The sequence below is a fragment of the Mastigoproctus giganteus genome, chromosome 2 (genome assembly GCF_048544385.1).
Source record: "Mastigoproctus giganteus isolate SK-2022 chromosome 2, ASM4854438v1, whole genome shotgun sequence".
NCBI lineage: Eukaryota > Metazoa > Arthropoda > Arachnida > Uropygi > Thelyphonidae > Mastigoproctus > Mastigoproctus giganteus.
In genome coordinates this window covers 2001224-2028876 of record NC_143576.1, presented here as the reverse complement: position 1 = coordinate 2028876, position 27653 = coordinate 2001224, and the positions used below count along the sequence as shown (strand labels likewise).

General features: G+C 37.2%; 1 protein-coding gene across 1 annotated transcript in view; it reads left to right on the top strand.

Moving 5' to 3' along the window:
• Dhc98D (Dynein heavy chain at 89D) overlaps positions 1-27653 on the top strand; it is a 971787-nt gene that overhangs the window by 752229 nt on the left and 191905 nt on the right. The window contains exons 46-47 of the mRNA XM_090387912.1: positions 713-972; positions 19908-20246. Coding sequence (XP_090244038.1) covers positions 713-972; positions 19908-20246 — 599 coding nt within the window. The remainder of the gene's footprint in view (positions 1-712; positions 973-19907; positions 20247-27653) is intronic.

The following is a 27653-nucleotide window of genomic DNA, read 5'->3' as shown; positions in this document are numbered from 1 at the left end:
AAATATGTCTTGTAAAATAAAACATATTGCCCTCTGACAACAATCAGCATATGCACACACACACACACAAAAAAATGTAAAATAATTTCATCAAAAATACAATAAAATCAGACTGTGCTTTGATATATTCGACACTTGTTTCGCTGTATATTTATATTTGACACTGGTTTTGCTGAATATTTCACTATTATCTTTTATTTACTAATATTTCTATAAGCACGGCATCAGTCTAAACCAGTGGTTCTCAATCAGTGTGCCACGAGCCCTTTCAAGTGTGCTGCAAGATTAGGAAAAATTCCATTGAGTTCGATGGCAATCAGTATTTCAGTGTGCCTTTAATATTCATCTTTTAACTTAAAGCGTGACTTGAGTCACAAAAGATTGGGAACCACTGGTTTAAACAATACTTGAGCATCCAGTCGCTGGATGCTCAAGTATTGTTTTTTTTTAAATTAAATGTGTTACATTTAATTTTAAAAAAATTGCTACTTTATTAATAAAATTCATTCATTGGCTTAAATGAATCTTCCTTCCAAATTTCATGGGCCCCTTTCTAGCTCTACCCCAATGTAGCTTCATTGGCATAGTTACACCATTTTTTTTTTTTTTTTTTTTTTTTGCCTCAATATTGTTAGTCTCTTTTTGTAAATAATTATACATTTATAAATGAAATAATATTTAGACATTAAATTAAAATATTGTTTTCACACAGGAATATTTGAGAGACATAAGCTTTTGTTCTCTTTCCAAATAACTGTCCGTTTGGCGCAGAATGAAGGTACACTGAACCAAGATGAGCTTGGTTTTTTTATCAGAGGAAGTCTGGCATTAGAGGCTTCTCCAAAGCCATGCCCTCATCCTTGGCTACCCCAAAAAAGCTGGGATGATATTTTATGTCTATCTAAGGATTTTCATCAACAGTTTAGTACCCTTGCTGATGATATTCAAAAAAATGGATCTGATTGGAAGAAAGTAAGCATATGTTACTTTTATTTTACATTTAAACATGATTTGATTATAGAACACATAAATGTTGTTACAGTTGCATTCATTATAAATTCAACTAAATTTAGAGCCTATAAAACTCTTCTTTGTTGAAAAAAAATGATCAGAATTCATTGATCTCATATTGTGAAGCAAGTGGTGAATGCTGTGTTATGAGATGTAGGAATAGCAAAATCAGTCTCCACATGGGCTATGTGCCAGACATTAGCTCATATAGTATGGCAGTCAACAGCCATCACAGGTATCGAAGCTCACTGCATGACGCAAGAAATTGTGCCTTGCACGACGAGCATGTCAGCACCAGCACCAGCACTGGACCACCAACATGTAGAAATCTGTGGCCTGTGATGAATCCCATTTCCAAATCTGTCACGCTGGTGGGCATATTCACAACACTAAGCCATGGCACCAGGATGCCCTTTGGTGTTTGGCAGGCTGGAGGTGGTGTTATGGTTTTCAGACTGTTTTCATGGCACATCCTAGGTCCTGTGATCACTGTTAATCAAGAAGTCAGTCAGTGGGATTGTCTACCTTTTTATCATCACCAACAAAGTACATCCCTTCATTTTGACAGTTTATACAGACTGAGCTATGTCATGGGACCCAGTAGATTGCTACTGGTTTCAAGAATATGACAGTGAATTCTCTGTCCTCCCATGGCTGCCCAAGTCACCTGATCTCTACCCAATTGAGCATGTTTGGAACCTACTGGAAAAATACACTCGATGTTGCGATCATCCATCTGAACAGTGTGTGGACATTATTGCACACATGGTACAATGAATCGTTGCATGGGTACTACTACCACAGGACACTCTGTAACATCTTGTGCAATCCATACCAAAAGTGCACAGACTATATTATTGGCAAAATGTGGCCCTACAAGTATTAGGTAAGTGTTGCTAATGCAAAGCCAAAAAAATAATAATAATTAAGCAACTCAGTGTAATATATAAATATACACAGAGTTGTTTAATTAAGTTTTTTTTTTTTTTTTTTAATAGGCATTTATTTTTGGTTATAGCTCAGATCAAACCTTTTTCTTGCAGTATCATTAACCAGCCTATTTCTTATGCGGGTACCAATTATCTACTATTGGCTTCCACTCTATTCTTTAACACTCATAGCATTACACAATTTTTTTTAACATATATTTTCTGTATTATATATTAAATGCATATTTTCTTTTGTATATATTTTTTAATATATATTTTGCATATTTTCTTATATCACAGTCCGACATGATACATAATTGCTGGTTCGATAGAATTAATAAGTTGTGTTACTATATTTAACATTATTCTGCTTCTACATACCTTTACCTCATATCCTGAACTAGTTTGTTGAAATTTTGTTTTAATTATGTATATATAAAATCATTTATTTCCATCCAATAAAGTAAGGGCAATACCCTGGTACAGCCAATCTACAAGAGGTTTACATAAATTAAATGACAACATCATGAATTAAGTAAGCATGGCTTTCTTAATAAAGGAATAAAACAAAATGAAAGTGCAACAAACTCAATGAAAGTGGGATAACAAGTCTGCAAAAGTTAAAAGTTTGATATGAGTGAATCTAAAATACTTTTTCTGCAAACTTGTTGTGAATCCAGATCTCAGGATCAAAGCAGGTGGCTAGCTTGACAGAGTTATCAATGAATGAAAAATCAGATTTGTTTATTCTGAAGAACAGAATAAACAGCTCTGATAGACAAAATAGGAAGATAAGAGGGGTTATGCTGTTAGTTAAGAAACACATAAAATGTAAGAAAGTGCATCCAGTTGACATAAATGGATGCAACTTTGTGTCAGTTTGGGGTGACATAAGCACTGGGAAAGCAAAATTGAGAAGAGTGTGTTATAGGCCAAATGACTGATCAGTACAACTGTGCAAAGTTGTACTCATCAGTCAAACAACTGTGCAGAGAAATAGAGTGGGGCAGTAAATCAGAATGTCTTATAATTTTAACTTCCCAAATATCGACTAGAACTTGTAAGTTAGTCACTCGTACTAGAAATGCTTCTGTGGATTTGTTGGATGATTTTTTTCTACAGCAGCATGTTCGAGAGGCAACTAGAGGAAGTAATACTCTTGATCTGATTATCAGCAGTGATTATTCATGCATTAAAAATATGCAGAAAAAGGAACCGCTAGGTGGTAATGTTCACAGTGTGCTGATGTAGGATTTACTCATAGGGGATAACTACTATCAGGGGTAAAGAAAAGGATTTTTCCTTTCGTAAAGGTGACTACAGTGGTCTCAAACAGTTTATAAATTCTGTACAGTGAGACTGCTTTTTCTAACAGCAAATTCTAATTGGCAAAAATTTCAGGAGGTAATCTTGGAAGCTACTAGACTTTTTTGTTCCACTAAGAAATATTGTTCAAGGTTTAGACTTAAATGGGTGTCAGAAAGGCTCAAGAGCTAATGAGACTCATGGCAGAGAAGAAAAATGAATTGGATGGAGATAAACTATCAGGTGACACAGAAACCTATGGTAGATATAAGCTGGTCTGTAATCAAGTCACAAAGGAGGTTACGAGAAAGGTGAAGACAGATTACAAGAAATCCTTGACAAAAGATGCAAAGAAAAGCAGCAAAGAATTCTTTACTTATATAAACTCTAGAAGGAAGGGGATGAATCAGATTGGTCCGCTTGATATCGATGGTTTGACTGTTGATGATCCTGTTCAGGTAGCTGATGAACTGAATGAGTATTTCACATCTATATTCACACAAGGAGATATTCAAGGAAGGAAATGCCAGAGGTGAATTAAACTCTGGCAGTGAGCTAGATGATTTTGTAATAACTGAGAGCAAAGTGGAGGAGAAATTGTTGATGTTAAACATAAGAAAAGCACCTGGGGGGATGGGATCTATTCAGTTATATTAAGAGAGGCAGCAAAGGAAGTGACCAAACCCTTAGCCATAATTATGAGAACTTAATTGGACTCAAGAGAAGACCACGTGGCCTGGAGATGTGTAAATATGTCCCCAATTCACAAAAGAGAATCAAAGGGTGATATAAGTAAATATAGACCTGTTAGTTTAACCTGTTCTGGGGAAATGAATGGAGTCTGTGGTTAAAGAAGTAAATGCAGGGACCATCTAGAAAAGACTGCAGTTATAGTTCAGACACAGCATGGGTTTTTTAAGGAAAAGTCTTGACTGACCAGTTTGATTAGATACGATGATGTGGTTACAAAGGATGCAAAAAATAATTTTGATATTGTTATACTTGGATATTATGAAAGCTTTTGATACTGTTGCACATGGAAGTTTACCGTACAAATTGGAGAAGTATAGCATTATGGTTAAATTTCTGCTATAGATAAAGGGATGGTTGAGTGGGAGAAGACAGAGAGTGGTAATCAGTGGACACTGCTCTTCATGGCCTAATGTTATTAGTGGAGTCCCCCAGGATTTGGTGTTGGGCACATCTTTGTTTTCTGTATTTATTAATGATATTGATGAAGGTATATTACGTTTAATGTCTAAATGATACGAAAGTTGGCCAGGGTTGTTAATGACAGTATGCTACTGTAATAGGATCTAGAAAAATTGAGCAGATGGGCTGAGAGGTGGCAACTGAAGTTTAACATACACAAATGTACTGCATATGTGTATGAATAACCCGAAGGTAGCATACGGGTATCAATAACCCAAAAGTAACATATCAACTGTGTGGTACTACAATCAGGATTGTGGAGAATGAAAATGACCTGGGGGTAATTGTGCAGGATTATCCCCTTGTATAAGGTAATGGTCAGGCTACATTTTAAGTACTGTATACAGGTCTGGAGACCTCATTTTAGGAAGGATATAAAGTTTCTGGAACAGGTACAGAGAGAAGGGTAACAAGATCTGTGAATGGAACAAACGGTTGCTCTTACGAAGAAAGGCTAAAGTTCTGCACCTTGTAGTGTCTGGAGATTAGGCACCTATGAGGGCATTTGATTGAGGTGTATAAGGCATTGAACGGTTTGAGCAAGCTCTATGCTAATGGGATTCTTCATCTTGCCCAGATTAATTGCCGGAGGGGACATACATTCAAATTCAGGAAAGACATTTGTAGAATAGATGTGCAGAAATTTGCCTTTAGCCAGCTTGCGGTTGATTGCTGGAACATACTGCCATCTGTCATTTTGATAGTTGACAGCTTAAATAAATTCAAGGCAGAACTGGACAAACATTTGGAGTGAATGGAGGGTGAAATGGGAAGGGGTTTTTTTTTTTTTCTTTTGGCTGACGCTGTATAAGCTTGCTTTCTTGCATCATATACTAATGCTAATGAACCAAAACATTAAAACCACCTTTGTCTCCACAAGTGGATGCATTCAACAGCAACTAGGAATGATGTCACCCACTAGTAAAGCATATATAGCGATGACATAGTAGTGCCTGTCAATGTGAAGGCCATACATTTGGGAAAAGTAAGGACATAATGTTTGCATGGGAAATGATCTGTAGTGTTAGAAAGGCATGGGAGACTAGCATCTTTGCAATTGCAGGCATTGTCAGCTGTTTGAGAGCCATCATGGTGGCCGACCGGGCTAGCCGAGTGGGTAAAGTACCTGCCCGGCAACCCAAAGGTCGCGGGTTCGATTCCCGCCTCGGGCTTGGATCAAAGTACTGCAAAAACCTTGGGAGGTGCAATATGGCCCCAGAAGCCGATGCGCCAACAACTACCAAATCAAAAAAAAAAAAAAAAAAAAAAAAACCATCATGGTGAAGATGCAGTTGGAATGGTCCAAAGAGACACACAACCACCCAACGTGCAAGGATAGGAAGGCCACTGGTTGACAGTTGAGGTGAATGGCAATTGGCACATGCTGTCTAAGACAACAGACTGCTCACAATCCCTCAATTAACAGCATATTACAACCAGAGTGCACAGAGTAATGTTTCCCAGCACACCATTTGGCAGAATCTCTTGTGGATAGGCTTATGGACAGAGATGTAGCAACCGTATAGCAAAAGTAGGCAAAGATTAGGGGTCCTAGTGAATTAGAGGTGCTACTTCACCAGGGCTCATAAACAGATGCAAGTAGGGGCCACCCCTACTACGTTAGGGCCTATAGACAGATGCAACATGTATTGAAAATATTTTTCTTACTGAGCTCTTCAGCAATGTGATGCATCAAGAATAAGAAAGGAATTCTTCTTATATCTTATCGCCAAAACATAACAAACCCATTCGGTGGCAGTCTTTATTTTTCTTTTACAAATGCAACTTTGTATAGTGATCAGATACCCATTCGATTACTGTTTGTGTATGTGTCATATCACACGGTGTTCGGGATTCCCCAACTTGACAGAAGGGATAGGCCCCGCATATATGAATATGTCAGGAAGCATTCAATGGCTCCTAATGGGAGACTATGGGAGGGATTCAATGCTTCCTGTGGTCTTCTGTCAGAAAGATTTTGACGAATCTCGATGCTAAGAAAGCTCCATGTCCTGATGGTATTACTCCACTTGTTCTCAAAACCTGTGCTCCTGAACTTACTGATGTTCTTTGCTGCCTTTTTTCACTTTCCTATTCCAAAGGTGTTTTTCCTTCTGCTTGGAAATTTGCTCATATCCAACCAGTTCCTAAAAAGGGTAATAAATCCCTCCCATCCAATTACTTCTACTCTTTTCTAAAGTAATGGAGAAATCAATTAACTGCCAACTCTTAAACTAACAAGAAACCTTCCGTCTGATCAACGATCGCCAGTATGGATTCTGTCAGTGTCGATCCACTGGTGATGTTCTGGCTTATGTTAATCATTTATGGAAAATTCAATGGAAAAGTTCGGTGAAACACAAGCAGTTGCTCTTGCCATCTCAAAGGCTTTCTATCGTGTTTGGCATAAAGGTCTTCTAAACAAGCTTCCATCTTATGGTTTGCCAACTGTTTTTTGTAATTGGTTATCCAGTTTTCTCTCTCTGACCACTCACTGAGGGTGATGGTAGATGGCTCTCTGCCTTCTAACTTCTCCGCTAATGCCAGTGTCCCCCAAGGTTCAGTTCTTTCCCCCACTCTTTTCCTCTTGTATATTAATGACCTTCTTCCATTGACTGGAAATCCTATCCATAGTTTTGCTGATGATAGCACATTGCATTCCACTTTGAGAAACCTCGCCCTGCTCAATCAGCTTCAATTTCTCGAAAATCTGCTACCAATTCATTAAATCCCAATCTCCAGGTAATTCTATAGTGGGGCAAAGACAACTTAATTGATTTCAATCCTTTTAAAACTCAGTCTTGTTTTATATCTCGCAAAAAGGATTCTTCTGCTACTATGCTTATGTTTGGTGACACTCCAATTTCTAGGCAAAATGATATACAGTAAGACCCCCATATCCACGGGGGATAGGTTCCAAGACCTACCGTAGATGGCTGAAACCGCGGATATAAGCGAACACCTTCTGACCCCATGTATAACGTGATTTTTTTGTACATACATACGTATAATAAAGTTTAATTGATAAATTAAATACACAGTAAGACATTACTAACATTAAATACAGTAATGATAAGGTACAGCAGACTCTCGATTTATTTACTGGGATTGTATTACCCGGGACACTTCAAGACCAAATGTTTAGTTTGATTTAGTGTGTCATATTGATTGTTGTGTGTCGCCACACCGCAAAAGGACAAATTTTGTTTTGTTATTTATGTCAGGGATGTTGGAATTTTTTTTTTTTTATAGTAACTATATATATATATATTTTTTTTTTGTTTGTTTGTTTATAAATCGCGAAAATGATGGGCAAACACAAGAGTTGTGCTTTCAAATTAAACAAAAACTTCAAATTATTCAAAATTTTGATAACTGTGCATTCGTTAAATCTCTAAAGAACCATTATAATGTTGGTGATCAACCCATACATGACATTGTAAAAAATAAAGGGAAGCTATTCGATTTAAAATTGACATCATGAAAAATAATGGGAAGCATCGTATTGGACATGCAAGTAGTATGTGTTCGGTTTTTCGGTTTTTTCTGTGGTTAACTGCAGGTAACTGAATCAGTGGATATGGGGGCACACCTATATCTCTTTTGGGGTTACCCTAACTTCTAATCTCTCTCTTGGCACAACCACATTACAAATATTGCTTCCTCTGCATCTAACAATCTTGGTTTTCTCTTTCGCTCTCGGTGTTACTTTTCTTCGAAACAGCTGTACACTCTGTACAAATCACAAATCCACCCTACCATGGAATATTATTCCCACATCTGAGGCAATTCCCCCAAAACCTCTCTCAGGCTTCTAGATTCCATTCAGAAGAGGGCAGTTAGGTTAATTTGGGGGCAGTTCCCTAAAAACCTCTCTCAGACTTCTATATTCCATTCAGAAGAGGGCAGTTAAGTTAATTAATGACTCATCTCTAACAGAGTTTCTCCACTCTCTGTCTCATAGATGTACTGTTTCTGCTGTATGCCTTTTCTTCAGATACTTCCATGGACACTGTTCTTCTGAACTGGCTTCTATAATTCCCGTTCTCTCTCTCTTTCAAAACAATCCGAATACATGCCGCCACCAGCCAACATCCATTTACTGTCCAACTTCCAACTCAGTACCAACTTTTCATCTTCCTCATTTATTCGTTCAACTGCCATTTTCTGGAACAACTTTCGTTCATATGTATTTCCTGAAAATTACAGTCTGCAGAAGTTCAAGCGTAATGTCAACAAATATCTTCTTTCATCTTCTCAACCTGCAACCCGCATGGCACTAAGTACTATAGGTTCTAATACCCCTCATGTTTGGGATTTTCATTAAAAAAATATATATATATATATATATTAAAATTTATTTTAATAAAAATAAGGAGCCCAAAATGATTTCTTGCCTAAGAGCCCAAAAACGTTAGCTATGCCACTACCTATGAAATAGGCTACCTGTTCTTGTGCCCACACTGACTGACTGTCATTGACACCTCCACCTGCAGTGGGCACACGAGCACCATACCTGGACATTTGATGACTGGAAAAGCATTGCCATGTCTGATGAATCAAGGTTCCAACTCTATGAAGTAGTGATCCAATGTATTCAATGGTGAACAGCTTCAACCAGACTGCACAATTAGACAAAAAACAGGCCAGTGGCAATGGTATGGGGGATGTTTTCATAGACATCGGTGGATCCTATCATCCTCATTGAACGCGTTCTCACTGCCATATCCTACCTTGGCATTGTTTCACACCAAGTTTTGTCCTGCATAGTAACTGTACATTCAGGTGGACTGTATTCTTTCATCAAGACAATGCCCCATGTTACAAGGCATGCATTGTGCAAGAATGATTCATGGATCATGTCTAAGAACTTTGCTCCATTGCTAAACCCCAGGATGTCCTTCTGTCCATCTGGTCTAAGATACCTGAGGACACACCTTCTGCAATCTCACAGAGTGACTGCCATGCTGAATGCAAGCAGTTTTCATGACAAAAGGTAATCCAAACCTCTATTAGGTAGGTAGCATAATATTTTGGCTCATGAGTGTATGTGGTGTATCCTATAACATAATTATTGGAGATTTAATTACTGTTTTTAAAAATGTCCTGTTCTTCTTATTAATATCTTTAGTCTTATTTGCATGCTTGATATTGCTGAGCTGTGTTTTTTTCAGGATTTAATATTATACAGTTGTTTTAAATCATGTTATGAAAAAGAATCTCTTCATACCTTTCTGTTTAAGTGCTTTTTTTTTTTTTTTTTTTGAAAATTTTACTTTTTCACATTTTTTCAACAAGATCCTTCTGACCCCATGAACTGACATCTTGTTAGTAGCACAGTCACCGCTTATGAGAGTATTGCATCATGATTTCATCTTCAGTTTATTTTAAACAAATGGCAACTGGTCCAAGAGTTATGGGTTCGTGGTCTACATAGTAATAGAAATGGAGGCATGTGATGCAAGAAAGCAAGCATAAGAGTTTATGTAGCATCAACCAAAGAGGAAAAAAAAAAAAAAACAATTAAACACATCCATTAGCTCTAAAGGTTTGTCCAGTTTCTCCTTGAATTTATTTAAGCTATCAACTTCCACATCGACAGATGGAAGTTTGTTCCAGCAATTAACCACCTGCTGGGTAAAGGCAAATTTTCGCACATCTGTTCTACAACTGTCTTTCCTCAGTTTGAATTTATGCCCCCTCAGGTTTGTAATCTGAGCAAGTGGAAGAATCCCATCAGAATTCAGCGTGCTCAACCCAGTCAGATTACCTCGCAGGTGCCTAGTCTCCAGCCATTGCAATTTGCAGAACTTAAGCCTTTCTTGGTAACAGGACCCCTTCGTTCCCCTCACTGAACTTGTTGCCCTTCTCTGTGCATGCTCAAGCAACTCTACATCCTTCCTAAAATGAGGCCTCCAGACGTGTATGCAGTACTCAAGGTGTGGCCTGACCATTGCCTTATACAAAGGGATAATCACCGTCTTTCCCTACTAGCAAAATTCCTGTATGTCATTGACAATACCCCATAACCTGCTCTGGCAGCCTGTCTGCATTGCTTAGAAAACTTCATATCTGACTGCACAATCACTCTCAGGTCTTTTTCATTTTCTACCGTCCTAAGTGTAGTAGTACTACACAGTCGGTTACTTCTACCCATATGTAGTACTTTGCATTTGTCAATGTTAAACTTCAGGTGCCACTTCTCAACCCATCTGCCCAAATTTTCTAGATCCTGCCTGTTGCAGTAGCACACTGCCATTATTGTCATTAACAACTCTGAAATACCTTCATCAATATCAATGATAAATATACAAATCAACAGTGAGCCCAACACCGAACCCTGGCGGACTCAACTAATAATATTAGTCCACGAAGAGCATTGATTACCAGTCTCTGTCTTCTCCCACTCAACCATCCATTGTAGCAACTTACCCTTAATGCCATACTGCTCAAATTTGTACAGTAGTCTTCCATGCAGAACAGTGTCGAAAGCTTTCCTGCAATCCAAGTACAGGAACTCCTTGACTTATGGAAATTTGTCTTTACGTAAGTTTTTGCCAGCCAGTGCAAACCGAAAAAAATATGGAAATGTATTTTGCATCTGTAGGGATAAATGGAGGTTTTGTAAAAATATCGTAATGTGAACCCAATAACATATTTTTTTTTTTTTTTTTTTTTTTGTAATTCGTTCCAAGTCTTTGGAAGTTGAAAATTTCACTATATTACTAGCTATTTATCTCTCTAAAAGGGCATGTTTATAATGGAAATTGCAGTACACTTTCATCGTTATCATATGTTCCGTTATAAGGATCGATTTTGAATGCCTTTGTAATATTTTTATAAATTGCATTTCTGGATGTCACGACAAAAAACAATTTGCACTTTCTGGTTTATTGGGCTTTTCTGTTAGCACTATCTATTATAAACGGGTAGTAAACTCTATCTTATTGCATTTGCTATAATACCGATCACTGCAATTGTGTGGGTTTTTATGCTGTTATGGTGAAATGTGTTCCCCCTCACTGAAATCTTCAATCATATAAAAAACAAATTTTTTTCTTCATTCCTATTTATGTATTACAATGATGAAGGGAAAGCGACCAACAAAAAGTGGAAGTGGTGGTAGTGCCAGGAAACAAAACAAAATTGATTTAGAAATGAAGATGAAAATGATTAATAAGTACGAAGCAGGACAAAATTTGTCATCTATTGCAAGGGAATTAGGTCTCGCTGCTTCAACAGCAAATACTATTTTAAGGGATAGTGTAAAAATACGTATAAAAGAACATGTTAAAGGATCAATGCATTTAAGATCAAGTGATCACAAAACAGTGTTCAGGTGCGAAGATGGAACAGCTGTTAATAATATGGATGGAAAATCAGATTCAGAAGTAAGTGCCCCTGAGGCTAATGACCATTCAAGCAAAAGCAACAAGTATTTATAAAGATATTAAGGATAAGTACAGCGTACCCCAACCCAAATTCGTGGCAAGCAAAGGGTGGTTTAATAGGTTCAAGCATCGCGCTGGTTTCCACAACATTAAAGTATGCGGCAAAGTCACCAGTGCCGATTCTGCAGCTGCAGGGAAATTTTGTAATGTATTGGAAAAAATTATTCATGGAGGCGGGCTATTCAGCGCAGCAAATTTTTAACGTTAACAAGATTGCTCTGTATTGAAAAATTGCTGGAGCGAACATACATTACCAAAGAGGAAAATACAATGCCTGGTTTCAAGGCATCAAAAGATAGGACCATGCTCTTGCTTGGGACTAATGCAGCAGGAGATTACAGATTAAAACCACTGCTTGTATACCATTCTGGAAATCCTTGGTGTGTTTAAGGGCATCAATAAAGCCACCCTACCCGTGCATTTCCAATCGAACTAGAGAGCATGGATAACAATATCTCTCTTTGAGGATTAGTTTAAATGTTCCCTTCAATATTTTGCTTCTATTAGATACTCCTGGACTGCCCCTGGACATCCTGTGCATCTAGATGATTTCAGTTCGAACATGAGAGTCATATTTCTACTGCCAAACACGACTTCACTCATCCAACCTATGGATCAGGGTGTTATTTTGAATTTAAAAGCATACTATTTATGCACAACATTTGCTCAGGCATTGTCTGCAGTAGACGATAAGAAAAATTTTACGTTAAGAGACTTTTGGAAATCTTACAATATTTATCACGCCATCTTAAACATTAATAAGGCCTGGGCGGAAATTACTAAAGGGTGAATCATATGAAGAGGATACAGATAAGATTGTAAAAGTTGCAGAGATACTTCAGTTGGGGGTTGATGCCAAAAACATGGAGGAGTTAATAGAGGAAGAAGAGAAGGAATTATCTAACGAAGAACTTATTGACTTGCAGGCAGAAATAGTGAAAGAAGAAAATGCTGACAAAGCTCAAGATAAACCAAATGAGGAGCCGAGATGCTTCATCACCAGAGAGATGGCATTGACATTTCGTGAAATTGCATCAGCAATGTCGAGGTTTGAGAAGATGGATCCTGACAGCGAATGATTCTTAAAAGTTTACAGAGAGGTGAATGATATGCTTGCTACAAAGAAATCTACAATGAAAAGAAAAAAGCCACCGTCCAGTCATCCATTAATATGTTCTTTCGTAAGGTTGAGCGGCCGACCCCTAGAAACCTCTGAAACCTCTCCTCTCCACAGGTCTCAACCTCCACAGTGGCATATTTATCAGCTGAAGACATCAATTCTGACAATGATGCTTGAGAGATAAATTTTACTGACATTATGCCTGTCTCCTCTCTTTTTTTGTAATTTTATAATTTTGAAATTATTTTTAAATTGCACGCTTTCGTAATTTTTCCTGCACATAAGATAAAAAATTGAATAAATACAATAAATAATTCTATTTACATCTTCATTGAACATTTCTTTTTTGATTCAATCAATTCAGCAAGCACAGTTGCAAATGCTGCACAAGCATAGGAGAAATTCTGACTTATGTAAAATCCGACTTATGTAGCGTTCTGCTGAACGCAACCCTTACGCTAAGTCGGGGAGTTCCTGTATATGATATCAAAATTATTTTTTACCTATCTGCTGTATGGTATTTTTTTTACTCTTATATATTGTTATTTTTACACTTGTTTCATTTTTATTTTGTCTTTTTTTTTTTCTTTTTTTTTGTTTGTAATATTTCTAAACTAATTCATTGTAAAAAAGTTGCAACATTGCTTTGCATTGACTATTTTTGTCGCTGAAAAACAATGAAAAAAAATAATTTCAGTAGAAATGTGGTGGACTTGGTGTATTTTTTAATGCTGATTTCAAGTGTGCAACACATTTTTTTCTAGCACCCTCAGTTTACAAGTTATTTCATATTTTTGTTTTTACTGTTGCAGTCGAGTTGGAATATGTTTTTTGATGCAAGAGCTGCTGTGGTAAAATTGCACAATACTTAGATTTGATCTGCTGTTCATAATAATTCTATTGTGTTTGAGAAGATCTGGGGTTATCTTGGGGGGGGGGGATACAAGGACTAATAGATTAACAGTAGCCACTGGCAGAGGTAAAAGTGATTCTTGCACTGCTTCTATTAGAATGAGCAGCAGCCTGGAAAACAAGATGCAGGGTACTTCAGAGACTGCTGGGAGTCACTGCGGTGCAAGTAAACACATGGGTTGTGTTAGGGTAGCTAAGAATAGAAACAGGTGCATGTATACTTGCGTGTACACCAATCCTAGGAGTTTGGTAAATAAATTTGACGAATTTCAGGTATTGCTGAAAACATCAAAGGCAGATATTGTTGGGATATAATCACTGCAGAACTGGAATTTGGGGAGTACAATGTGTACAGGAAGGATAGACAGGATAGGAAGGGAGGAGGGGTTATGCTATTAGTTAAGAAACATAAAATCCAAGGAAGTGCAGCAAGTCGACATCAATGAACAGTGCGGTGTCGAGTCAGTTTGGTGAGACCTAAGCATTGGGAGATCAAAATTGAGAGTAAGAGTGTGCTATAGACCTAATGACTCTGATGAGTATTATAAGAAACTGTACAGGGAAATAGAGTGGTCCAGTAAATCAGAGAGTTTTATAATGGTGGATTTTAATTTCCCAGATATTGACTGCAATTTGTGGATTGGTCACTCAGCAAGCAAGGCTTTTGTGGATTTATTGGATGATTGTTTTCTACATCAGCATGTTTGGGAGGCAACTAGAGAGAGTAATACTCTTGATCTGATTATCAGTAGTGATTCTTCATGCCTTAAGAATCTGCAGAACAAGGAACCACTAGGCGGCAGTGATCACAGTGTGCTGAAGTGGGATTTACTCGAAGAGGTAACTACCATCAGGGGTAAAGGGAGGGGTTTTTGCTTTCGTAAAGGCGACAACTCTGAGACAGTATTTAAATTCCATACAGTGGGACCAACTGTTGGTGTTACCAACAGCAAATTCAAAATGGGAAGTATTAAAAGAATTTATCTTGGAAGCTACTAGGCTTCACATACCAACTAAAAAATATTGTTCAAGGTTTAGGCCTAAATGGTTGTTTTTTTTTTTTTTGTTTTTTTTTTTTGTCAGATGAACTAATGAGACATATGGCAGAGAAGAAATATGCATGGGATACATATAAATCAATGGGTGACATTGAAGCCCGTGATAGATATAAGTTGGTCTGTAACCAAGTCACAAAGGAGATTAGACAGGTAAAGGCAGTTTATGAGAAATCCTTGGCAAAGGATGCAAAGAAAAACAAAAAAAGAGTTCTTTACTTATGTAAACTCTAGAAGGAAGGGGATGATTCAGATTGGTCCACTTGATATCGATGGTTCAACTGTTGATGATCCTGCTCAGGTAGCTAACAAACTAAACAAATATTTTGCATCTATATTCACACATGAGGAGTTATTCATGAAGTGGAATGCCAGAGGGAAAGTAAACTCTGGCAGTGAGCTAGATGATTTTGTAATAACTGAGAAGAAAGTGGAAGAGAAATTGTTGAGGATAAACATAAAAAAGGGACCCAGGGCGGATGGGATCTATCCAATTATATTAAAGGAGGCAGCAAAGGAAGTAAGCAAACCCTTAGCCATAATTATGAGAGCTTCTTTGGACTCAGGGGACCTACCCATAGACCGGAGATGTGCAAATGTGACCCGAATTCACAAAGGAGGATCAAAAGCTAACAAAAGTAATTATAGAACTGTTTGTTTAACTTCTGTTCCAGGAAAATTAATGGAGGCCCTGGTTAAAGAAGCACTGCAAGATCATCTAGACAAGACTTCAGTTATAGCTGGGACACAGCATGGTTTTGTTAAGGGAAAGTCTTGCCTGCCCAATTTGATTGGATACTATGATGCAGTCACAAAAGAACTGAATGCAGGTAATAACTTCGATATTATATATTTGGATCTTAGAAAGTCTTCTGATACTGTTGCAAATGGAACAATGCTGCACAAATTGGAGCGGTGTGGCATTAGAGGCAAATTGCTGCTATGGATAAAGGGATGGTTGAGGGGGTGAAGGCAGAGAGTGGTATTCAATGGACACTGCTCATCGTGGACTATTGTTATTAGTGGACCCTCGGCGTTCAGTGTTGGGTCCATTGTTGTTTTCTGTATTTTTAAATGATATCGATGATGGTATATCAAGCTTAATGTTCAAGTTTGCAGATGATACAAATGTTGGCAGGGTTGTTAAAGACACTACTGACAGTATGCTGCTGCAACAGGATCTGGAAAGGTTGAGCAGATGGGCTGACAGGTGGCAAATGAAGTTGAACATTGACAAATGTAAAGTACTACATATGGGAAACAGTAACCCCAGAGTAACGTATCAACTCTGTGGTACTACACTGACAGTGGTAGAGAATGAAAAGGACCTGGGGGTAATTGTGCAGGCAGATATGAAGTTTTCTGACAGTGCAGACGGCTGCAAGAGTAGCTCATGGTGTCTTGTCAATGATATACAGGAATTTTTTTAACAGGGATAAGGAGGTAATTATTCCTTTGTATAAGGCAATGGTCAGGCCACACTTTTAGTACTGTATACAGGTCTGGAGGCCTCATTTCAAGAAGGATGTAGAGCTGCTAGAACGAGTACAGAGAAGGGCAACAAGATTAGTGAATGGAACAAAGGGTTGCTCTTTTGGAGAAAGGCTTTAGTTTTGCAAATTACAGTGTCTGGAGACTAGGCACTGGTGAGGTGATCTGATAGAGGTGTATAAAGCCTTGAATTGTTTGAGCATGCTCAATGCTGATGGGATTCTTCCTCTTACTCAGAATAATCACCTGAGAGGGCATAAATTCGAATTGAGGAAAGGCAGATGTAGGATAGATGTGCGGAAATTTGCCTTTAGCCTGTAGGTAGTTGGTTGGTGGAACAGACTTTCATCCCTAGTTGCGGAAGTTGATAGCCTAAATAAATTTAAGGCTCAGCTGGACAGGTATTTAAAACGAACGGAGGAGTGAAATGGGAGTGTTTTTTTTTTTTTTTTTTTGCTGATGCTGCATAAGCTCGCTTTCTTGCATCATTTGCCTCTACTAATCCTAATCTAGATCTTCCTGTATAGTAGTCAGTTTCCAACAGTTTCTTGATTGTTCTACCTTACTTCCTTTCTTTATATATCCCATAACTCATGTTAGTGGATATACAGGGTGTTTCAAAAATGATATTCAATAATTTAAAGGTGAAAAGTATAAACTAAAATAAGGAAAAAGGTCCCAGTGAACATCGGGCCGCAAATGAACCGTTTTGGAGATAATGCACATTTTCTGTTAAGATCCGCCACTAACTATGGGGGCACTATGCGAGGGTAGTCTGTATTGCTGAGACCTTGTACACGCTGGGTATGATAGGGACACAGTAATTGGCGATGTAAAATTTGCCACACACTGCTATGACTAAGTACAAGCTCTTGCAGAGCAACCCTCCTTGTCAAAATTCCTGGATTTTGTTCTATTCTTTCTAACTCCCTTTCCTCAACATCAGGTGTTATGCTTCTGGGCCTACCTGCTTGTACAAGTGCAATGCGCCCATGTCAGGGTACATCAATGCCATTTAAGGCATTGATGTACCCTGATAAATGTGCACCTGTTGGGCTGCCTTCAGCAGGGAAATGCTTCTTGGTACAAACGTGCAGCCTCAAGTTCACTGCCATTGGCTTTACCATACATGAAGTGCATATCTGCATACTCTTTGTTGCTATAACCTCTTTCCATGTTGATTATCCTTTGACAAGTACTAGTATGCCTGCTACATCTCAGAGCATTGAGAAAGGAGAAGGGGGAAAGGGAGAGAATGAGCATAACCTAACCTAACCTAAACAAACAAGTCACTGGTGGATCCCAACTATAAATGTGCCATAACTCAAAAATGACACTTAAGGACCCATGTTTACTAGGCTTTTTTTGCATATTGTAAGCTGTACAGGTCACCTTTAAATTATTGACCATCACTTTTGAAACACCCTGTATATAAAGAAAACCTCTGAGACATGTCAGTCAGCTGGAGTTATTTTATTTGTTATTTAGTTTTTTTAGGAGAATTAGCAACTAAGGCCATATTGCTCCAGGGATATGCGGTGGTCATTCCCTGACCTTTCTGCATCCTCCGTATTTGGTAGTCATGGGCTCGAACCCCGGTCTGATCAAGAAGCGTGTGCTACGCACTGCTGCTCCTGCCCACCTGGCTACGGAGGCACCTCAGCTGGAGTAAGACATGTTCAAGTTAGCATTGTTACTTATTGGTAAACGCGTACCCTTTTAATAGTTTTTGATGTCATTTGCAATCAAATGTGCTTTTAAAATATCATGCCAGACTGTTAATTGACCAGATAGCTTTTGCTATCTGATGAATTAGCAGCCTCTGGTTATGTGTAGTGATTACACAATTAAATCTCAGTTTGTAATATCCCTATTAAAGAAAAACTTTATTTTGTTTGCAAATTAAGTGACAAGACAGGAAGTGTGTTCTACATATATGCTGCCCTAATTTGGCAGCATATATGAAGTAAGGAAGGAATAGGAAGCTTGGAAATCCTGCAAGAAATTTTTGAACATTTTTTTGGGGCAACAACAGAGCTTAGAACTATAAAATGTTGATTGAGAATTTATTCCAAACGTTCTAAAATCTCATTGCAATATGCTAAAAATGCACTTTCTCCATTTCCATTTGATCTTTCCCTGATAACCTTTGTCATGTTAGCAATGAAGACAAATTTTTTTTTACAATATTGCCACTATGAAGAAACATTACCAAGGAAGGTGTAAGCCCAGAATGCTGGCCATTAATCAGAGAGGCTCCTAATCTTTAAAAAAATATAATAATAATAATTGACTATTTTTCATGTTGTTCCTTGAAACTTCAATATGTGTAATCTGCATTTCTTTCTAAATCTGTTAATGCTAGGCAATGTCTATCTTCAAATTTGAATTAAGCTCATCAAAATCTGAGAGATGTGCCATATTTTTGGAGGAAAAACCCAAAATCTTAAAATTTGCTGTCCAGTGTTATTAGACTTGTAGTTCAACACTTGATGCCTGTAATCATATGCACTTTGCAAACTTTATTTTTCTTTTAACCTTTTCACCTCATTGGCCTGTCTAATACTAATGCTAACACTTACCTACAAAGGAGTAAGTTCAGGACTCTTAATGGACCAGATCATACTAGAATGCCATTCTGGTTCATCACATGCATTGTTAATGTCACAGAAATACTTGATTATTAAAAAAAAAAAAGATATTTTGTTAATGAGCATTCCAGTTTATAAATTTTCCATTTCGACCACTAGCAAGTTGGTAAGTAATTAAAGTGGTGGACTATTAGTAAGTAATTAAAGTGGTGGTTTCTCTGGCGAATTAGTATTAACCTAATATAAAGGAATGGAAAAGAATAATAAAAGAAAAAAATATATATCTAGAATTACCTTTTGACTGGTAAGCATTAACCTTAATCTGTCAGTCACTGGACCAATACCAGTAGGTAAACTACAGTAATAATAATGAGCAAAGCAAATTTAGCAAATTTCCTTGGCCATTTTCCTTCATTTACAGAATATTTACTGTAAATATTTACAGGATGTTTACAAACCCACAAAGCTTAAAATAAATTGATGACACAATTATTGAATAAGAGGTTATACTGCTACATTTCGGGAATGCTTTCTACTAGCAAAGCTTAAAATATCACATGCTTGTGTACTCCTCTTGTTAGAAATAAGATATTTTATTATAGAACATTTATTGATCTTGTCATTTCTGCCCTGATCCTTCAAATTCTATTATGTCACAACAATATCATTTATAAAGGCTATTATAGTTTTTACTTACTTAATTAATTAAATAAATAAATAATTATTGATTCATTAAGTATTTGATTAGGGTATTATTATTTCTATTTTAATAATATTGATAAAAAATGACTTATTTTTTTTAATAGTAACTTTTCTTAATTTCTTTACAGTGGTATGAACAAGATGACCCCGAAGCACATCCTTTTCCATTTCATAGTCCTATCACACCAACAGAATTTCAGAAACTTATGCTTCTTCGCTGTTTTCGTGTAGATCGTATATATCGGGGAGTAATACAGTATGTTACAGCAACACTGGGTGAGGAATATGTTACTCCTCCAATTATTACATTTGAAGCAATTTTTGACCAGTGTTCTCCTACATGTCCTGTAGTTTTCATATTAAGCCCTGGAGCTGATCCTGCAGGTGATCTTGGTAAATTAGCAGAAAGAATTGGCTTTGGAATACATCGTCTAAAATCATTATCACTTGGGCAAGGACAAGAAACGGTACGTTAAGGTACATCAAGGTAATTTAAGAAAAATATTTCTTTCCAAATTTATGAATCATTGAAATAATAACAATATTTCAGATTGACAATATTAACAATATTTCACTGTACAATAGTTGTACTATTGTACAGTGCGCTGTACAATAGTACAACTCATAGAAACATTTGTCTTATTATTTTTATTAATTATACAGTCCTGCAAATTTAAACTTTTTAGAAGTTGAAGTTGCCATTGATTTTAAGGTCCCATAAGTTACCATTGGTTCTAAGTTTTTTCCATAAATTACAACTCATTCTAATAAGCAATTTCTCATAATTCAGCTAGCTGACCTTTAAACTTTCCCAAGCTATCGCCGTTAACTACCCATGAAGATAACTTTTTTCCAGTAATTTTATACCCCACTGGCTAAAAAAAACTTCCTATAGTTCATGCTAAATTTCAAAAATAGTTTCATTTTTTTCTGTCACACAGAATGTTTATAAAGGAAAATTAAAACAAAGCCTTACAAAGAATAACGATGCAAATTGATACTCTTCTTTATTTATCCTGACCTTTCAAAATCTTTGTTTTTTTATTCAGAAAGTTGCCTTTTTTTATGCAATTGCTTTGGAGCCTCTCATCATAATATTCAAGAGCAGTCAGCCATCATATTAATATCAACCTTCGCTGATGCCTCCTCTTTATTTCCTTGATATTGCTAAAACCTATGCTCTTTTTTCTTGCTTTCAGCTCCAGGACCTTCAGAGAAATAATTCAAGAAATAAACTTATAAGCTCATATTACAGCCCATCTCACTGAATTTATTAAGGTTACTATTAATAATAGGTTGGTAATTTTGATGGTCCTTTTATTTTTTAAAAATTTGTTAATATCTTTAAAGGCAATCCATACTTCTTTCAGTAAATAGCCTTCATTTTTCTTTGACTAATTATCTAAACCTAATTATCTGAATTCAGTTTCCTTATTTGAGGATCCTCAGAAATCCCAATTTTAAGGTTTGCTTTTGAAAGACCACAGAATGTACCATATTGCTACATGACACAGTCTCCCTTTTTGTATTAGACTTTCTTGAACTGCTTCATCAAGTCCAGTGTTATGTGAAGTGTAGGTAATTCACATTCACTATTCAATGAATATGAATTAGTTTTGGTATCTGGCATCAGGTCGACTTCATTTAATCATTGCATCTGTATCCAATTTTCATTTCCTGTTCTGCTCTCCCATTCACACAAAACACTTGAAAACTTGATATAACCATATTGTTTATTTAGCAAACATACCAAAGATTTTAAGTCTCCACGAAATAGCTAATTGTGTTTTTTTATATCTGACCTTGTTTAAAGAGGTTTCAGATTTAAGTGACTGAAATGATTAATGTGAATAGATGCATGCAAGTTATTATGAAGGTGGATTCCTTTTAGAATTCTTTTGAAGGAATCAGTTTCTTCATGCCATGCCTCCACTACCACTGCTTTTGATTGACAATGAGAGATAACCAGAGATGTTTCTGGGCACTCTTTCACTTCAATTGTTCTGTAAAAAACATTATGGGAATCCTGTTGTCTCAAAACTTTACTAGACATGTTGGACAGACAACTTGTGTGATCGATACCCGCTAATATTCATAAAATCGGACAAATGTTAACTTACTGTGATTTTCTCTTGTAGAGAATCTGCATCCTCATTTTGAATTTAAACTAAATAAAAGTAGAATAATAAATATAATAAATAGGGTATTAAGAAATATTAAAATTTTGAAATATTATATTTTAAGTCAGGAAACCTCTTACCTGAGATATTTTTCAGGATTCTTGAGGATTAGCGGGTCTCAATCACACAAGTTGTCTGTCCAACATGTTCAGTTGTTCTAGAGAAATCTATACCCTGAAATTTTCAATGCTTAAAACACAATGAAATGCAACTGGATTTAGTTATGTAGTAGTATTACTATTAGCCATATGGTGCAGAAAAAGCTGTAGACTTTTTCTGCACCAGGCAAAAAAAAATAGGGTCTCATATGATCTAGCTGACCTTTAAACTTTCCCAAGCTATTGCCGTTAACTACCCATGAAGATAACTTTTTTCCAGTAATTTTATACCCCACTGGCTAAAAAAAACTTCCTACAATTCATGCTAAACTCTTCCTCCATAATTTGATTTTATGGTTCTTTGTTCTAGTATCATTCATCTGTGAAAATTTCACACTTATGAATGATAACTGTGAAAAATATTTTATGATCTGCTCTCAGAGACTATAGACTTCAATAATGTTGTAGTTACTAACTCTGTACCCCACATATTTGAAGTCTTTCCTCATATGGAGCACTCTTTTACCAGTTTCACTGGTGAAAGAATAGTAATCAATGTACAATCACAACATTGCTTTTATACAGTAGGTTTATGATCTCCATACCAAGCATCAGTGTTCTTAAAATCATAAATAGAACAACATAAACTCTCTTTGCCACCAGTCTACACTGAATGGAAGAATGGATCATAACCCCAAAATCTTTCTCTCCTTTCTACTGGCTTTAATTCAAATTCACCGAATGACAAGTTATTTTGAGGTGGTTGTTATTTCCCAAATATAAAATCTTGCTTTTATCAGCATTAAAATTATAATATTAATCGAAACACTATATTAAAAGCAGATTAAAAAAAACTGTATTATAGCAGATAAAAAAATAATAATAAATATAACAGTAATAGGCATTTGTTTGTTGTTTTTTGGAGCATTAGCAACTAAGGCCATATTGCTCCGGGGATATGCGGTGGTCATTCCCTGACCTTTCCGCATCCTCCGCATTTGGCGATCACAGGCTCGAACCCGGGTCTAATCAAGAAGTGTGTGCTACGCACTGTTGCTCCTGCCCACCTTGCTACGGAGGCATATAACAGTAATAAGTTCAAAAATAGCTACATTTCCAAGCAAGAACCCCTACACTGTTTAACATAACCTTTGACTTTGATTAGACATTCACAAAGAATAGCTGCCAGACAGATGACTAATCCCTAATATTACTCTGGTGCCCAGCTGAAATGATATGGTAGTTTCTCTAATCCCTTCAAGCCAGCTTAATAACTAATTTCCTACCCCCTATTTTATATCCTTATCCACACAGTAAACATAACCTGTGATTGGCCTAGAAGACGAATTTATCCTTAAATTTAATTTTTAAAACACTGAAACTTACCTAGTTTGAGATTATTATTGTGTATAAAAAGAGAGATAATTTGTTAACCAGTGTCTTGATACTCATAGACATGAGTATCAAGACATGAGTATTATGGACAGCATTTCAGGCATCCACTCTTAATTGTTGCTTATTTTTGTTATTTTAAGTTATTACTGTATTAATTGATTAGGTTACCATCCAAAATACAGTTCTGTTATTCAACTATTAGCATTGGCATATTATAATAAAATTAATATGGAATTAAATTAATGAATTATTAAACTGATAGTCCAAATTCAGAAATAGTTAAGAATTTTATATAAAAAAGCAAGAAATGTGTTGTAATTAAATTGAAAACTCTGTGTAATTAAATTATCACATTTGCTGTTCTGCTGGTTTTGCAGTCACTGAAGAAGTACTACACTACACTACAGGAACTGCCGTGAGTCTGAGAATAACCTGTAATAACCTGTAAACCTGCTAGAGAACACACAGACCAAAAGATTAACAATAGCTGCAGGCACAAGTGAAAGTAATCTTTGCACTGCTTCTGTAGAAACATGCAGCAGCAGAAGCTTGGAAAGCAAGGTATCAGGGATTTGAACACCTGCTGTGGTTCATCTCAGAACAAGGAAATACATGTGCTGCTTTAGGATAGCTAGCATTAACATTAGCATTAGTAGAGGCATATGATCAGCCAAAAAAAAAAAAAAAACCACTTCCATTTCACCCCCTCCGTTCATTCGAAATACCTGTCCAGCTGAGCCTTAAATTTATTTAGGCTATCAACTTCCACAACAAGGGATGGAAGTCTGTTCCACCAACCAACTACCCACTGGCTAAAGGCAAATTTCTGCACATCTGTCCTTCCTCAATCTGAATTTATTCCCTCTCAGGTGATTATTCTGAGCAAGAGGAAGAGTCCCATCAGCATTGAGCATGCTTAAACCATTCAAGGCTTTATACACCTGTATCAGATCATCGCCAGTGCCTAGTCTCCAGACACCGTAATTTGCAAAACAAGCCTTTGTTTGTAAGAGCAACCCTTTGTTCCATTCACTAATCTTGTTGCCCTTCTCTGTACTCGTTCCAACAGCTCTATATCCTTCTTGAAATGAGACCTCCAGACCTGTATACAGTTCTCAAGGTGTGGCCTGACCATTGCCTTATACAAGGGAATAATCACCTCCTTATCCCTGCTAGAAAAATTCCTGTATATCATTGACAAGACATGATGAGCTACTCTTGCAGCCTGTCTGCACTGTCAGAGAACTTCATATCTGCCTGCACAATTATGCCCAGGTCCTTTTCAATCTCTACCACTGTCAGTGTAGTACCACAGAGTTGATATGTTGCTCTGGGGTTGCTGTTTCCCATATGTAGTACTTTACATTTGTCAATGTTAAACTTCATATGCCACCTCTCAGCCCATCTGCTCAACCTTTCCAGATCCTGTTGCAGCAGCATAGCGTCAGTAGTGTCCTTAACAACCCTGCCAACCTTTGTATCGTCTGCAAACTTGGACATTAAGCTTGATATACCATCATCAATATCATTTATAAATACAGAAAACAATAATGGACCCAACACTGAACCCTGAGGGACTCCACTAATAACATTAGTCCACGATGAGCAGTGTCCATTGATTACCACTCTCTGTTTTCTCCCTCTCAACCACCCCTTTATCCATTGCAACAATTTGCCTCCAATGCCACACTGCTCCAATTTGTGCAGCAGTCCATGTTCAACAGTATCAGAAGCCTTTCTAAGATTGAAATATATAATATCAAAGTTATTCCCTGCATCCAGTTCTGGGGCGCCTCCGTAGCCAGGTGGGCAGGAGCTGCAGTGCGTAGCACACGCTTCTTGATTAGACCGGCGTTCGAGCCCGTGACCACCAAATACAGAGGATGCGGAAAAGTCAGGGAATGACCACCGCATATCCCCGGAGCAATATGGCCTCAGTTGCTAATGCTCCTAATAACAAACAAACAAGCATTCAGTTCTTTTGTGACAGCATCATAGTATCCAATCAAATTGGTCAGGCAAGACTTTCCCTTAACAAAACCATGCTGTGTCCCAGCTATAACTGAAGTCTTGTCTAGATGATCCTGCAGTGCTTCTTTAACCAGTGCCTCCATTAATTTTCCTGGAATAGAAGTTAAACTCACAGGTCTATAATTACTTGTGTCAGCTTTTGATCCTCCTTTGTGAATTGGGATCACATTTTCACATCTCCAGTCTATGGATTCCTCCCCTGAGTCCAAGGAAGCTCTCATAATTATGGCTAAGGGTTTGCTTACTTCCTTTGCTGCCTCCTTTAATATAACTGGATAGATCCCATCCACCCCAGGTGCCTTTCTTGTGTTTATCTTCAACAATTTCTCCTCCACTTTACTCTCAGTTATTACAAGATTGTCAAGCTTACTGCCAGAGTTGAATACACCTTTGGCATTCCCCTCACTGAATAACTCCTCATGTGTGAATATCGATGCAAAATATTCATTTAGTTTGTTATCTACCTGAGCAGGATCATCAACAGTTGAACCATCGATATCAAGTGGACCAATCTGATTCATCCCCTTCCTTCTAGAGTTTACATAAGTAAAGAACTCTTTGCTGTTTTTCTTTGCATCCTTTGCCAAAGATTTCTCATAATCTGCCTTAACCTGCCTAATCTCCTTTGTAACTTGGTTACAGATCAGCTTATATCTATCATAGGCTTCTGTGTTACATGTTAATTTATATGTATCCCATGCATTTTCCTTCTCTGCCATATGTCTCATTAGTTCATCTGACATCCATTTAGGCCTAAACCTTGAACAATATTTCTTAGTTGGTATGTAACGCCTAGTATCTTCCAAGATAAGTTCTTTGAATGCTTCCCATCTTGAATTTACTGTTGGTAACATCATCAGTTGTTCCCACTGTATAGAATTTAAATACTGTCTCAGACCATAGTAGTCGCCTTTATGAAAGCAAAAATCCTTCCCTTTACCCCTGATGGTAGTTTCCTCTTTGAGTAAATCCCACTTCAGCACACTGTGATCACTGCCACCTAGTGGTTTCTTTATCTGCAGATTCTTAATGCATGAAGAATCACTACTGATAATCAGATCAAGAGTATTACTCCCTCTAGTTGCCTCCCGAACATGCTGATATAGAAAACAATCATCCAATAAATCCACAAAAGCCTTGCTACTGTGTGAGTGACCAACCCACAAATTCCAGTCAATATCTGAGAAATTAAAATCCCCCATTATAAGACTCTCTGATTTACTGGCCCATTCTATTTCCCTGTACAGGTTCTTATTATACTCATCAGAGTCAGTAGGCCTGTAACACACTCCTACTCTCAATTTTGATCTCCCAATGCATATGTCACACCAAACTGACTCAACACTGCACTGTCCAGCGATGTCAACTTGCTTCACTTCCTTGGATTTTATGTGTTTCTTAACTAATAGCATAACCCCTCCTTCCTTCCTATCCTGTTTATCCTTTCTGTACACATTATACTCCTCCAAATTCCAGTTCTGCATTCCTTATATCTGTGCTACACCACGTCTCTGATATCCCAACAACTAAAAGTAAGAACATGTGCTTGCATACTTGCATGTTACACCAATGCTGGGAGGAACGTAGTAAATAAATTTAAAAAACTGGTCAAGGCATCAAATGCAGACATTGTGGGTATTTCAGAGTAGTGGTGTCACTAGATATAAGGGATGCAGAATTGGAATATGGAGATTACAATGTATACATAAAGTACAGACAAGACAGAAGGGGAGGTTATACACTTAGTTAGGAAGCCCATAAATTCAGTGCATCCAGTTGACGTTGGTGCCCAGTGCAATGTTGAGTCAGTTTGGTGTGTCATAAGCACTGGGGAAAACAAAAATGAGAGTAGGATTGTGTTATAGACCTAATGACCATGATGAATACAACAAACAACTACCCAGAGGAATAGAGTGAGTCAGTAAATCAGAATGTCTTATAATGAGGGATTTTAACTTTCCAGATATTGACTGTAATTTGTGGGTTGATCATCACACAATAGCAACACCTTTGGGATTTATTGAATGACTGTTTTCTACAACAGCTTGTTAGAGAGGCGCCGACCGGGCTAGCTGGGTGGGTAAAGTGCCTGCCTGGCAACTCAAATGTCACGGGTTCGAATCCCGGCTTGGGCTTGGATCAAAGTACTGCAAAAAAAAACCTTGTGAGG